Source organism: Eulemur rufifrons, chromosome 18, assembly GCF_041146395.1.
Source record: "Eulemur rufifrons isolate Redbay chromosome 18, OSU_ERuf_1, whole genome shotgun sequence".
NCBI lineage: Eukaryota > Metazoa > Chordata > Mammalia > Primates > Lemuridae > Eulemur > Eulemur rufifrons.
The window spans coordinates 16,656,957-16,669,294 of NC_091000.1; the positions used below are offsets into that span (position 1 = coordinate 16,656,957).

General features: G+C 35.3%; 1 protein-coding gene across 2 annotated transcripts in view; it reads left to right on the forward strand.

Moving 5' to 3' along the window:
* Nucleotides 1-12,338, forward strand: part of BLTP1 (bridge-like lipid transfer protein family member 1) — a 173,497-nt gene that overhangs the window by 25,143 nt on the left and 136,016 nt on the right. For both annotated transcript variants that reach the window (XM_069493730.1, XM_069493731.1), the window contains 4 exons: nucleotides 1,887-1,966; nucleotides 3,797-3,947; nucleotides 10,321-10,477; nucleotides 10,890-10,968. In XM_069493730.1, the coding sequence (XP_069349831.1) occupies nucleotides 1,887-1,966; nucleotides 3,797-3,947; nucleotides 10,321-10,477; nucleotides 10,890-10,968 (467 nt within the window). The remainder of the gene's footprint in view (nucleotides 1-1,886; nucleotides 1,967-3,796; nucleotides 3,948-10,320; nucleotides 10,478-10,889; nucleotides 10,969-12,338) is intronic.

The window sequence follows — 12,338 nt, forward strand, 5'->3', positions numbered from 1 at the left end:
TGATTGTAACTATAATATTTCTATCTTCTTCTCCTTTTACTTTGGCAATTTATTTTGGACAATTAGGCCCTGATGTTTGTATGTTAAGAAATATAGATTATAGGTGGGTTTTTGTTTCTGGAAGGCATGAATAAATAGTAAATTGAACAGATTCGTTATAGTAGAGTACCATTTTGAGTTAATGAAAGTTGAAAATTGAATAAAAATTACTCCTGGAAAATTGGTAAAGTTAGGATGGTACAGTTTTGAGACCCACTTGACATTTCTTTAACTCACAAACTAAGTTTTCTGTTTAGCTTTCCAGATTTTTTTTCCTTCAGTGAAGTAGTTGCTTGTATTTAGAAAACATGTTGTAGAAATGATGCACATTAGACTCACCTCAGTGTGTTGGGATGGTCACACAGGAGTAGACTGGGACCCTGAGGGAACAGTATATTCATAACTCCTATCTGACACCGGGACACACATTCATGAGTGAGATGATTGCTCTTGCGATCTTTATGTTTTTTTCTCAATTTTTTTTTTTTTTTTCCTTTGGGAAGGACATTCTGTGGTTGAATTTGTGTAATTGTGTAATTTAAGTTTGTTATACTGTTATACTGCAAATTGGGAGTTCGCAGTATAACATCTCAACTTTCATGTTGCTTAGGCAATATAAAGTCTTATGAGGTTATGAGAAGCAAGATTATTCCTTTGTGGTTCTAACTCTTGGTTAGCTTGCTATTAGTTATTCCACAGCTTGGCTAGAATGATAGAGTTTTTCCTTCTTGAGTACCATGGTGGCTGTGGGTCTACCTGGCCTCACTCTTTAAGATCGTGGACTTCATTAGGCATCTTCTGGAATGTGGACTGTGCACACAATTCTGTATTTATGGGTAAAGGTATAATACTGAATATGGAATTTTTTGAAAATTACTAGAGAATAAGGTGAAAAAGTGTCTTGCTATTAATGATTTGTGTAAAAAGATTTAAAATTGTTATTTTCCATTCTTCAAAAGTATGGAGATTAAATTATGAGATTAAACATTAGCCTTTGTGATTTAATACATGATTTTAAAAATTGCTGAGTTTGTGTTTGCTATATTATTAATGATTGAGAAGTTAATTTTGATGTGGAAGAAGATATTGTGGTGTACAACAAAAAGAAAAATTGTTAAAGTAAGTAAAGATTAGTAGCTTTTGGGAAATTAATTGATGTTAGAAAAACCATTCCAGAGTTAGAGTTCAAGATATTTGCTCTAAATTTATTTCAAGTTGATTAAATATTCTTTGAAATAGGTAATATAAAATTGTTAAACATAAAAATGAAATATTTTTCATTTGATGTTTCTGAATGATTATACTTTATTATACAGATAGATAAAATTATTTAGTTTTAAGTGTTATTTATATAAAATGGCTGAATTTTAATTTTGTTGTAAATGCAGAATATGATTATTCTATGCCAATGATCATTGTTCTATTGTATTTAAACATTGTTTTAAATTGATTTCTGGGTGGACACCTTTTTTGGCCTCCACCTATTTGCACCCAGATGTTCAAAATAAACAGCAATTAAAAGAAAAAAAAATAAATTGATTTTTGTCACTTAGCACTGAAAATGAAAAATATAAAACCAAAATTTTTTTTCTTCCTGAACTAATTTAATGATCCATTTTTAGTACAATTTTATTAGTTAGTGTAATATACTATAGAATATCACTGTGGAACAATTTGTTAGGATGATTGTTTATATGAAAGATGTTTTTTCCCTTTTCAAGATGCTACTTGTGATGTGCTTTTTAGTTTTTTTCCCTTTTTGTTTTCACCTATTCTATTAACTAGAATACAGAACATTTTATATTCTAGAGATGTGTTTAGTTTGCTTTCCCTTCATCTTCTTACAGACCACCAAGATTAATGGGAGAAGGTTTTGTGGTGATGCAGTCAAATGATGTTGATATCTACTACTACATGGATGAGCCAGGTATTGTTTTTGAAAGTATGTTTCATAGCTGCAATTCTATTTCTTCTATGAAATGCTGATATCTAATAATAGGATATGAACACACATCAGCAGATGTTAAATGTGGATATGAAGTGTCTGTCTGAAAAATATCTGTGTCATTTCTCGAAACCTGAATATTACTTTAGTATGTTAGACTAAAAGAGAATAATATATAATCTTTCCCTCAAATTTCATTTTCACAGATATACCTAAAAAATTCAGAATGCAAATGACCATGAGTGAAAACCTTTAGAGAATGTGGCATTAGTTAAGGTAGTTCATCTTAGCTTACAAAAAAAAAAGATCACAGTATGTTAGATTTGAGGCTTTAAATTTAAAGATGAAAATCCAGCTAGTTACAATGCTTAAAAGGTAGCTTCCATTTTATAAAAGTATCTAAACATAGAATTTTTAGCTCTTTTTTCATACTTCTGATCTTTTTATACCTTTCAGGGAATTTGCAAGGTCAAAGTATTTTGAAAGTAAAACTAAGATGTTATTTGCGTTTTGCATGCATGGTAGAAAAGCAGTGGTGGGTAAAACTGCTGGTGCTTTAACACTAATCAAGGCAGTGGCTCCTAACTATACTAGTAGTCATTATATTTTTCACTGCCACACATTCACAGTAAAACAAAAAATGTCAGTATAACAAAAATTTCCTTGATTAACCATAAGAATTATTAATTTTATCAAATATTGACCCTTGTGTAAAGTGCTTTTAATATTTGGTGTGACAAAATGGGAAGTATGCATAAAGTACTTCTGCTGCGTACCAAGGTATTCTGGTGTCTTGACAAAAAGCACTTGTGTGATTGAGTTGAAAGCTGAACTATTTGCTTTTTTCATGGAGCACCAGTTACTTCAAAGAGTAATTAGAGACAAACTACGGTTCTGAGCTTTCATGTGAAAATAAGAATTTTGGAAAATTTGGGTCTGTCACTGTGAGCCTGACAGCAACACAATAATTAACAGCTTTTCTGATTAGACTATTAGTGATATAGTAAATGTGATTTTTAAAATGTTCAATAGTAAAATTGGTCAACATTTGGAAAAAAAATCTGCATAACTCATTTGAACCAATTGTTCAGATGACCAATGCATGATGTTACAAAGCCATACATGGATAAAGATTTATTGAAAATACTAAGAGAGACTGGTAGATCTTAGCATAATATATATGAAAAGTTCAGTGATATAGTCATTGGAACTGACATTTAAGAAACTGCCACTTGTTAAATTTTGGTGTAGTATCAAAGAAGAATATCCCAAATTATCTGAAAAAGCTACTAAAATACTCTTCCCTTTTCTATCTGTATGTCTATATGAGGCCAGACTGTCATTAATCCTTCAATAATGGATTGAATGCTAAAGCAGCTATCGGAATCCCCCTGTTTTCTATTAAGGTAGACATTAAAGAGATTTGCCAAAATAAAGCAATACCAACATTTCTCACTAAATTATTTTGTTTTAGAAAATATAATTATTCTTCACTAAAAATGAAATTGAAATTTTGTTTTTTACCAAAATGTTTTTATTTTTAATTTTCATTACATTTTATTAAATATTTCATTATGTCAACATGTAGTGAGTTTATTTTAAAACTAAAAAATAATTTTAAAAATTGCTGAATTTTAATTTCAAACACAGTAACTTTTGAAAGATATAATAAGAAAAAAAACCTATTGGGGTTCTCAGTAATTTTTAAGAGTATAAAGATTTCCTGAGACCAAAAAATTTTAGAAATGCTGATCTAAGGAAACCTTTTATTGGATGACTAACTCTCTTTATATTGTGTGTTCTGGAGTATAGGACTTGTTCCAGAAGAAACAGAAGAAAATATTGAAGGAGAAATGAGCAGTGAGGATTGCAAATTACAAGACTTGCCTCCATGTTGGGGACTGGATATAGTTTGTGGTAAAGGAACAGATTTTAATTATGGACCATGGGCTGATAGGCAGAGGTAATTGAGTAAATTATATTTCTAATAAGTCTTTCAAATGTATCGAGATAGTACTGTAACTTTTATTAAAAATTAGCTTAATATTTTTTACAAATTCTTCTATTATGACAGAGTAGGATATCACTAAATACTTTGATCCAAATAATAACTTACTTGTGGAGAAACTACAAACAAGTTTGCTCCAAAGGAGGAGCTAATTCGTTAAAAAGATGGTGAATGAGCAGCATATTAATTAGTTTTTTTTTTTTTTTTACATTTAATCAATGATTTCTAATCCCTACTATATGCCAGGGATTGTTGGGACTCTGGGAATTCAGAAATAAAAGCCATATATAGTTCAGTTTTAGTGGTAGAGAATAAAACAAGAGTGTTGTTAAGTGCTATAGTAGAGGCAAGTAGCTGTTCTGTGTTGCCCACCACACAGAAAGCCAATTACTGAGACAGCAAGGATTGTTAAGGAGGAAAGGATTTATTTCTGTGGATGCGTCAAAAGGAAGGGGAATTTATGAATTGCCTCAAATCTGTCTCCCTGACCAACAGGGTTGGGGGGGCGGTTCTGCAGGTGAAATGAATAATGCATGAGGGGTGTGAGCATCATTGTGTGTTTGGAGTGGAGTGCAGGGCACACAAACGCAGTGAGAAATCATGCTGGTACATACGTCCCATGATCAAAAATGGCGGATAAGTCCCTCCCAGGGCAGAGATTTTAGTATTAGAATGAACTAAGGTTTAATATTTTTTTTTTTTTTTTTTTTAGCTTTGTGTGTAGGCTTAGTGTGTCTTTGGGCACAGTCTGTGGTGGAGTGTCATGTATCTTGTCTTCTCCAAACAAGTGGTGTGAGGCTTTGTAGGAGGTTCCACCATTCCGGGGAAAGAAACTCAGGAGAGAATGCATCAGTACAACAGAAAGTTAAAGTTCTGGCCAGTAACTTTTACTAAATAGTTCTCTATTTTCTCCCTAATTTGAGACTGTAGCTGCTAAGTCACCAGGGCTGTGATAAATCTTGTTGACAAGGCCACTTAGAGCTGCCAGCCGCAGCCGTAATGTGAACACTGAAAACTCATTTGAAATATGAAGAAACTAAAAGCATCATTGAGAAAACATTTTCTTGCTTATAGAACTGGTTACAGTCCCTGGCTATTGTGGCACTGCTGTTTATCATTTTGTTTACATTGAGCAATATTTGCTTTATGAATCTGGGTGCTCCTGTGTTAGGTGAATAAATATTTAGAATTGTTAAGTATTCTTGTTGAATTTTTCCCTTCACCATTATGTAGTGACCAGCTTTGTCTGTCTTTGCCTTTGTTAATTTGAATTCTATATTATCTGAATAAGAATGGCTACACCAGCTTTCTTTTGGTTTCCATTTGCTTGGAATATTGTTTTTCATCCTTTCACCTTGAGTCTGAATGATTCCTTGTGGGTTAGATGTGTTTCCTGGAGAAAACAGATTGTTGGCTTGTATTTTTTTATCCATTCATCCAGCCTGTGTCTCTTCAGTGGGCAGTTGAAGCCATTCACATTTATTGAAAGAATTGATATGTGGGATGCATTTCTGTTCTTCTGTTAGGGAGACCCTTATTGCTTTGTTTTATGTCTTAAGCCATTGTGGTACCTGGGCTCTGAACTTTAGCTTTTGGATGATTTTACACTGGTGGGTGTCTATTGTGTTGATCAGAGTATAATGCAGGTCTGAGCACTTCCTGCAGGGCAGATCTGGTCTTCGGAAATTTCCTCAGTGATTGCTTGTTTGAGAGAATCTTTATTTCTGCCTCATATGAGAAACTTAGTTTTGTGGGATGCAAAATTGTAGGCTAGCCATTGTTCTGTTTTAGAAGACTGAGGATGGGACCCCAATCCCTTCTGGCTTGTAAGGTGTCAGTTGAGAAATCTGTAATTAGTTTGATGGGTTTTCCTTCATAAGTTACCTGCTATTTTCACCTTACTGCTTGTAGGAGTGCCTCTTTCGTGTTTACTTTGGCTAGCCTAATGACTACTTGTCCTGGTGATTGTCTCTTTGCCACAAATCTCCCAGGAGTCCTGTGTGCTTCTTGTGCTTGGATATCTAGATTTCTAGCAAGGTTAGGGAAATTTTCCTTAATTATTACCTCAAATAAATTATCCAATCCTTGTGTATTTTCTTCTTTGCCCTTAGGAATGCCTATGATTCTTGTGTTTGGCCTCTTTACATAATCCCACATTTCTTGTAGGCTTTGTTTATTCCTCTTATTTCTCTATACTTTCTCTTTGACTGATTTCTTTAGCTTATAGGTTGTTATCTTCAAGCTCTGAGATTCTTTCTTTTGCCTGATCTAGCCTAGTCTTAAGGCTTTCTACTGTTTTGTAATTCCTTGAATGAACTTTTCTTTTTCAGAATTTCTAATTGATTTTTCTTTAATTCTTCTATTTCATTAGAGAATTTTTCATTCATTTCATGCATTAATATTTTGTGGCTTCTTTGTGTTGAGTTTTTCTATTTCTCTTGTATTTCACTGAGCTTTCTTACAATCCATATTTGAAATTCTTTGTCTGTCATTTTAACCATTTCATTTAGGTTGGTATCCATTGGTAAGGAGTTATCAATTTCTTTTGCGGGTGTCTTTTCACTCTGATTTTTCGTGTTTCCGGAGTTCTTTCACTGATTCCTTCTCATCTGGCCTCTTAATTGAGAGCTGGGGGTGCTAGGGCTGGCTTATGGCCCTATCTCCAAGTCCCCAAAGCTTGATTCCTGACTGTGTTGGGGAGAGGAGTGCTGGTCCAGAGTTGCCTTTGGCGTGTTTTAGCAGGTTTGATGAACCTCTCAGGTTACCTCTGACCTGTTGTCTTCACCTCTTCCCAATGGAATGTAGTGAGTTTGGTCCCCCAGCTTAATGTTCAAGCTGGTGGATTGTACTTGTGGGTGTGAATCCCCTGCTCCCTAATTGCTTGAGTTGGAAGGCACTATGTTTATGGGGTTGTTCCCCGTCATTAAGTATAGTTTGCATGGAGGGGCCAGCTGCTGGGGTAATCTTTTGTGCTGGTGGTATGCTCTAGTTCCCTAAGTGGAGTCCACAAATGCCCCCCTGTAGCTCCCAGGGGGTTGCTTGGTCCTTACCCACCCTGACATGGGGGAGGAGCAAGACAGATTCCTGCTAGAATGCAAAAGCCGGAGAAGCTTTGAGAAGCTTTGCTAAGCCTCAGTGGGGCTCAGATGTTGCTTATCTGCATGCTAGGGGGAGTCACTGATACTGGGTTTAGAGCAATCTCTCCAAGTCAGGAAGGCTGTCCCTGGGGGAGGATGCCTATTTGTGTGATTGCAGAGGCCCCAGGCCAGGCTCTTTTGATCCCTGTCCACTTGACCAGTTTCTCTATAGAGGTGAGGCGAGCTCTCTCCCAGTTTGCTCCCTGGAACTCCACAGCCCTCTCCGGTCAGATTAGTCTGAGTGCTTGTGTTTCCTTGCTGCCCAAAACTGGCTCTTGAACTACCTCACGGCCCATGTGTCTGACCGGCTGGCCTGAGTCTCTGCTCTCAGTGGCAGTCATAGCTAGGCACATGCCCCTGCCTCAGAGAAACAAGCCTCTCAGCACAGGGCACTCTCACAGTTGCTATGGGAGGAGGGGCCACGGTCTATCTCCCTGTACTGCTCTCCTGTCTAGGAGGCGCTGGTCCAGTCTACTCTCCAAGCCTCCAGCGGGCAATCCCATGCTGTGCGGAAACAGGCCTTTCAGCACCCAGCACTCACCTAGTTGCTGTTGGGGGGAGGAGCTGTAGTCTCCCTGCACCACTCTTGTGTCTGGGGGGCACTGGTCTGGCCCACCTGACCAAGCCGCCAAGGGGAGATCCTACGGGTCACCAGCATGGGGAGAAAGTTCTCTCAGTGCTGAGCACTCTTGTGGTTGCTACCACGAGATTAGGGAGGGCCATGGCTGTTAAGCTGGCTCAAGCCATAATTACTTTCTGGGGTACCAGGAATGGGGGAGATGCAGAGGTGGAAACATCCAGGTGCAAGAAAGCCTGCTCTCTAAGCCTTTGTGGCACTCTCTGGCTGGGTGAGAGCTCTGTGTCCCGCTGCTTGCTAAAGACCCACGTTGTTGGGGGGAACACCCTTACCCTTTCACTTGGCTCCGGCCTTCTCTGGATTTTTTCTGCGCTGACACTGTCCTCTCCTTTCTTTCTTCCTTTTCCTCATCTTCGTAGCCCTTCTCAGTGGGGTCCTCAGACACCTCTGTTGTCTCTCCCAGTGATCTATAACCCAGCCAACTACTCTCATCTCTCCTCAGTCCAGTCTTCCACCCTCCAGCTGGGACTGTCTGAGAAGTGCTATCTCTAGTCGGCTATCTTGCCTCCTTCTATCCAGTATTTTTGTGTTTTTAGCACTTGTACAAAGTGTAATTCTTCTTAAACTATATTCAATTTTTAATATATTTTTCAAAAGTATTGGGGCATATTTACACAAAAACCCAAACTAAAATTCTTATATAGTCATATTTGCTTTGGGAGCAATCTTTGTGTTATATAGAGATAAAATATTGAAGTTAATGTGAAATAGAAATTTGCTTTAACAGCTCCCTTCCTTAGATTCTTCTGCCAGGAGAGAATAGTAATACATTTCTTAATTTGGACTTAAAAAAAGCCCACTCAGGTTAATTAAAAAAAAAAAAAAAGGAAAGAAGTTTATTTTTCAAATGTTTTTAGTTCACTAATATAAATAATGTTTGTCTCCTCACTTACATGTACAAATGGTCTGATGTGGTCATTTCCTTTTCTCCTTCCCCATATTGAGTTTCTGCACAAACATGAACCACAATCAGCAATGAGTAGTAAGGTCAGTTTTCTTACAGCCATCTATTAATATAAGAACTATAGGCAGAAATCTCAGTTATTTTGTTATTGGATAGTTCACTCAGCATCGTAAGGTGTTACTGATCTCTGACGTCGCATTATAGATTTTTAGCTTACAGATTTTTAAAATCACAGCATGATTTTAGCTTATGGATTTTGATGTTCTAACTTTATATGATTGTCTGAATCTTTAAGATGTTATTCAGCTTTTCCTTCTTGATATTTTCGTTTTATGAGTTTTCATGGTAGAGTTGAAGTAATAACTATATTGCAAGGAAACTTAATCTTTAGATGATAATTATAATATAAACATTCCTGACATTGTCTGGCATTTTATTGCTTTCACTTAAAGTGCTTTCATTTATGTTCTTTCATTTGTTTCTCATAACCCAGTGAGGTACATTGGATAGGTGTAGTGAACTCTTTATACTTGTGAGAAAATGGAGATGCAGAGGGGTTCAATAATTTTGGCAAGGTCTTGAAGCTATAGCATTAAGAGCTGGGATTTACACCAGCCCTTCAAGTCCACTGCTCTTTACATTATATCTTGCTGTCTACCCACCTTGTAGTCCATGATCATCTAATGATCATATTGGATTCTCTGTCCTTAATATTCTTAATTTTATATATTTGCATGTCATAGTCAAAACATTTGCAGAATTTTATTTTTCTTTCATACAGTTTAACTTAATGATAGCAAGTTATAGTCTGTGAGACTCTGTAAATTTTTTTCTGTTCATCTAATTTTTCCCAGTCTTATTTATTCTAAGCATTTTCTGTCACTGCTGACTCTTTCCTCTGCCCTTCCTGTTTAAAAGCCACAAACTGGCACCTTCTTTGAATGTATGAGTAACATTATATACTACTAATGTTGGCTCACATAGAAGATTGAATTGAAAATTTCTTGGGTTTGTTCATCTTTGTCAAATGATAAGGGGAAGCAAATAAGTTAAAGGCTTAGTCTCCAAATATCTATTTACTTTTTATAAATGTGTTGCTCTTTAACTTCTTATTGATACAATATTGATTAAAAATTATGATTATGAAAATAGTAGAAATATTAATAATAGCCACTTCTTCCATGTGCAATACACTACTAAATCTTTTCCATGTGTGCTGTCATTTAATCCTCGGAACCACTCTGTGAGACAAGTTATGTTATTCCTCTGTTCCAGAAGAGGAGGCAGGTCAAGTTTCCTCAGAAGGTCAAGTAACTTGTCCAGGGTGGAATGTGGATTCTAATTAAGCTATCCTCTGTAGTTCTTTTGTTTGCCATTTGGACAATTGATATTCTTGTAGAAAGTCTTTAATTTCTCATAGTACACTTGAATAGCACAAATTAGGTCCTAGCTATGTTTCATTTTACAATAGTGTATCTATTAAGTGCTCAAAGCTATTGATTTCTGGAAGTGTAAAGCATTGAAGAAAATAGTCTAGTGGTCAAATGAGATAGCATTGATAATATAAAGTTAGAATAATGATTTTGGTCCCTTATCAGAGGCAATTTTGTTTGAATGACATGTGAATATTCTTTCTACTTCCTTCTACAGAGATTGTTTATGGAAGTTTTTCTTTCCACCTGATTATCAAGTTCTGAAAGTTTCTGAAATTGCACAGCCTGGGAGACCAAGACAGATTCTTGCTTTTGAACTACGAATGAATATTATTGCAGATGCTACGATTGACTTGCTGTTTACCAAAAATAGGGTAATTATTGTAATAATATAGTAGAAAATAGTGTTTAAAATTTGAACATTATTTTCCAGAGTTTTTTTCTGGTGATTAGTCCTATACTTAGATTCATTTCTATGAGCTTTTCCCCCTCCAAATAATTATATGTATGTTACTGTCGTCATACTTTTACTAAGTGCCAAATAATGGAAAGAAATTAATAATAGACCTTCACTCTATGTTCTGGTTCATTTTCTCCTTTATATCTGGCTAAATTGTTTTCGTTTATTTTTGGTAAAAATTTGAACTTTTGTTCTTAGAAACTTTTAATATATATTTAATATCATTGATAATTATATTTCTTTCGTGATAATAACTGGAAAGTAAAGATGATGAGAGTATGATTACAATGAATGTTTTATGTGAATTAATTTTTTTCTTTTGGTAGGAAACAAATGCTGTACATGTCAATGTAGGAGCTGGCTCATATTTAGAAATTAATATTCCAATGACAGTTGAAGAAAATGGTAAGCTATGATATAACCTTTCTGTTTTAAATGATTAGAGAAATATAAACAATATAGTTTGTTAATCCTTTTAGACTGACATTAATAGGGTTTTTTTTTCAGTTTTTTATTTGATGTGCTGTAGTTATTAAGGGTACATATTACATAATTATTTGAGCACTTAGAGTGAAGGGAAAATTTTTCTAATCAAGTTTAGTCTTATAATTATATGCTTTTATTATACCGTATACATCTCTTTTGTAGGACTGAGCATAATTTGCTTAATGTATGTTTTTCCTGTTAGACTGTTGCACCATCAGAGCAGGTTCTGTGTCTTTATTTTCACTAGTGTATTTTTAGGCTGAACCCAGTTCTTGGCATGTGGGCAGTACTTGATTGAATGACTAAAAGTTTTTCAGCAGCGGAGAACCTGTACCCTTGGATATTGTTAGTAGATTTTGTTAGGGAGTAAATTGAGTACTTTGAACAGCATAAGAAATCAGAACATTTCACAATTAAAATATTAAATAATGCCCTCATAGCTATAGTTTCATCTGAGCTGTGATAATCTAAATTCATTATGCATTTGAAATGTGGGGAAAAATGCAAGTTAATCAGTAATATGAATAGATACATTTTGTTAAATTTATCAAACTATTATATAAACTTCTTAATTTTGCCACCTTATTCCCATCTTATTACATTATAATTGGTAGCAGTTAAAATAACATTCTGCTTTACTTACTTTCTTGAGAGTAACAGAGTAATAACTCACATTTTAAAATCACTAATTGGCAATGTTAATGCTTCTGAGTATAATTATTTTTTCTGTGTAATTCTTAGCCCTTGTTTATGGTTCTGTCACTTATTTTGGTGCTGCTATAAGGAGAAAGCAGGCAGAGAGGTTAACTAGGTTCATTAGCTTTCTTAAAGTGGTAGCATTTGGGCCTGCCTGATTAGGTAATCGATTGAAAAAGTGAGAATGGCATGGTGTGCCATAAGATTGGGACTATTTTAGTGAAGAACTAAACCTTAACTAGTTTTAAAAGAATAATCATGCTAAGTCTTGAAGCAGATGCTTGAGATTCTCCAGGACTGCTGATTCAGAGTAGACAGTTAAAAAGAAGCATCTTTTAGAAAAGTATTAATTACAGGTATATAATGGATTAGGTGTTGCACAAAATTGATAATAGTTCAATTAAGGAAGTGCTTTTACCATTTTTATTTTTTATTTTATTTTATTTTATTTTTTTAGGGTTAGGGTCTCACTCTGTCACCCAGGCTGTAATACAGTGGCATAATCATAGCTCACTGCAACCTTGAACTCCTGGGCTCAAGCCATTCTCTCACCGAAGCCTCCCATGTAGCTGGAACTACAGGCACATGCCACT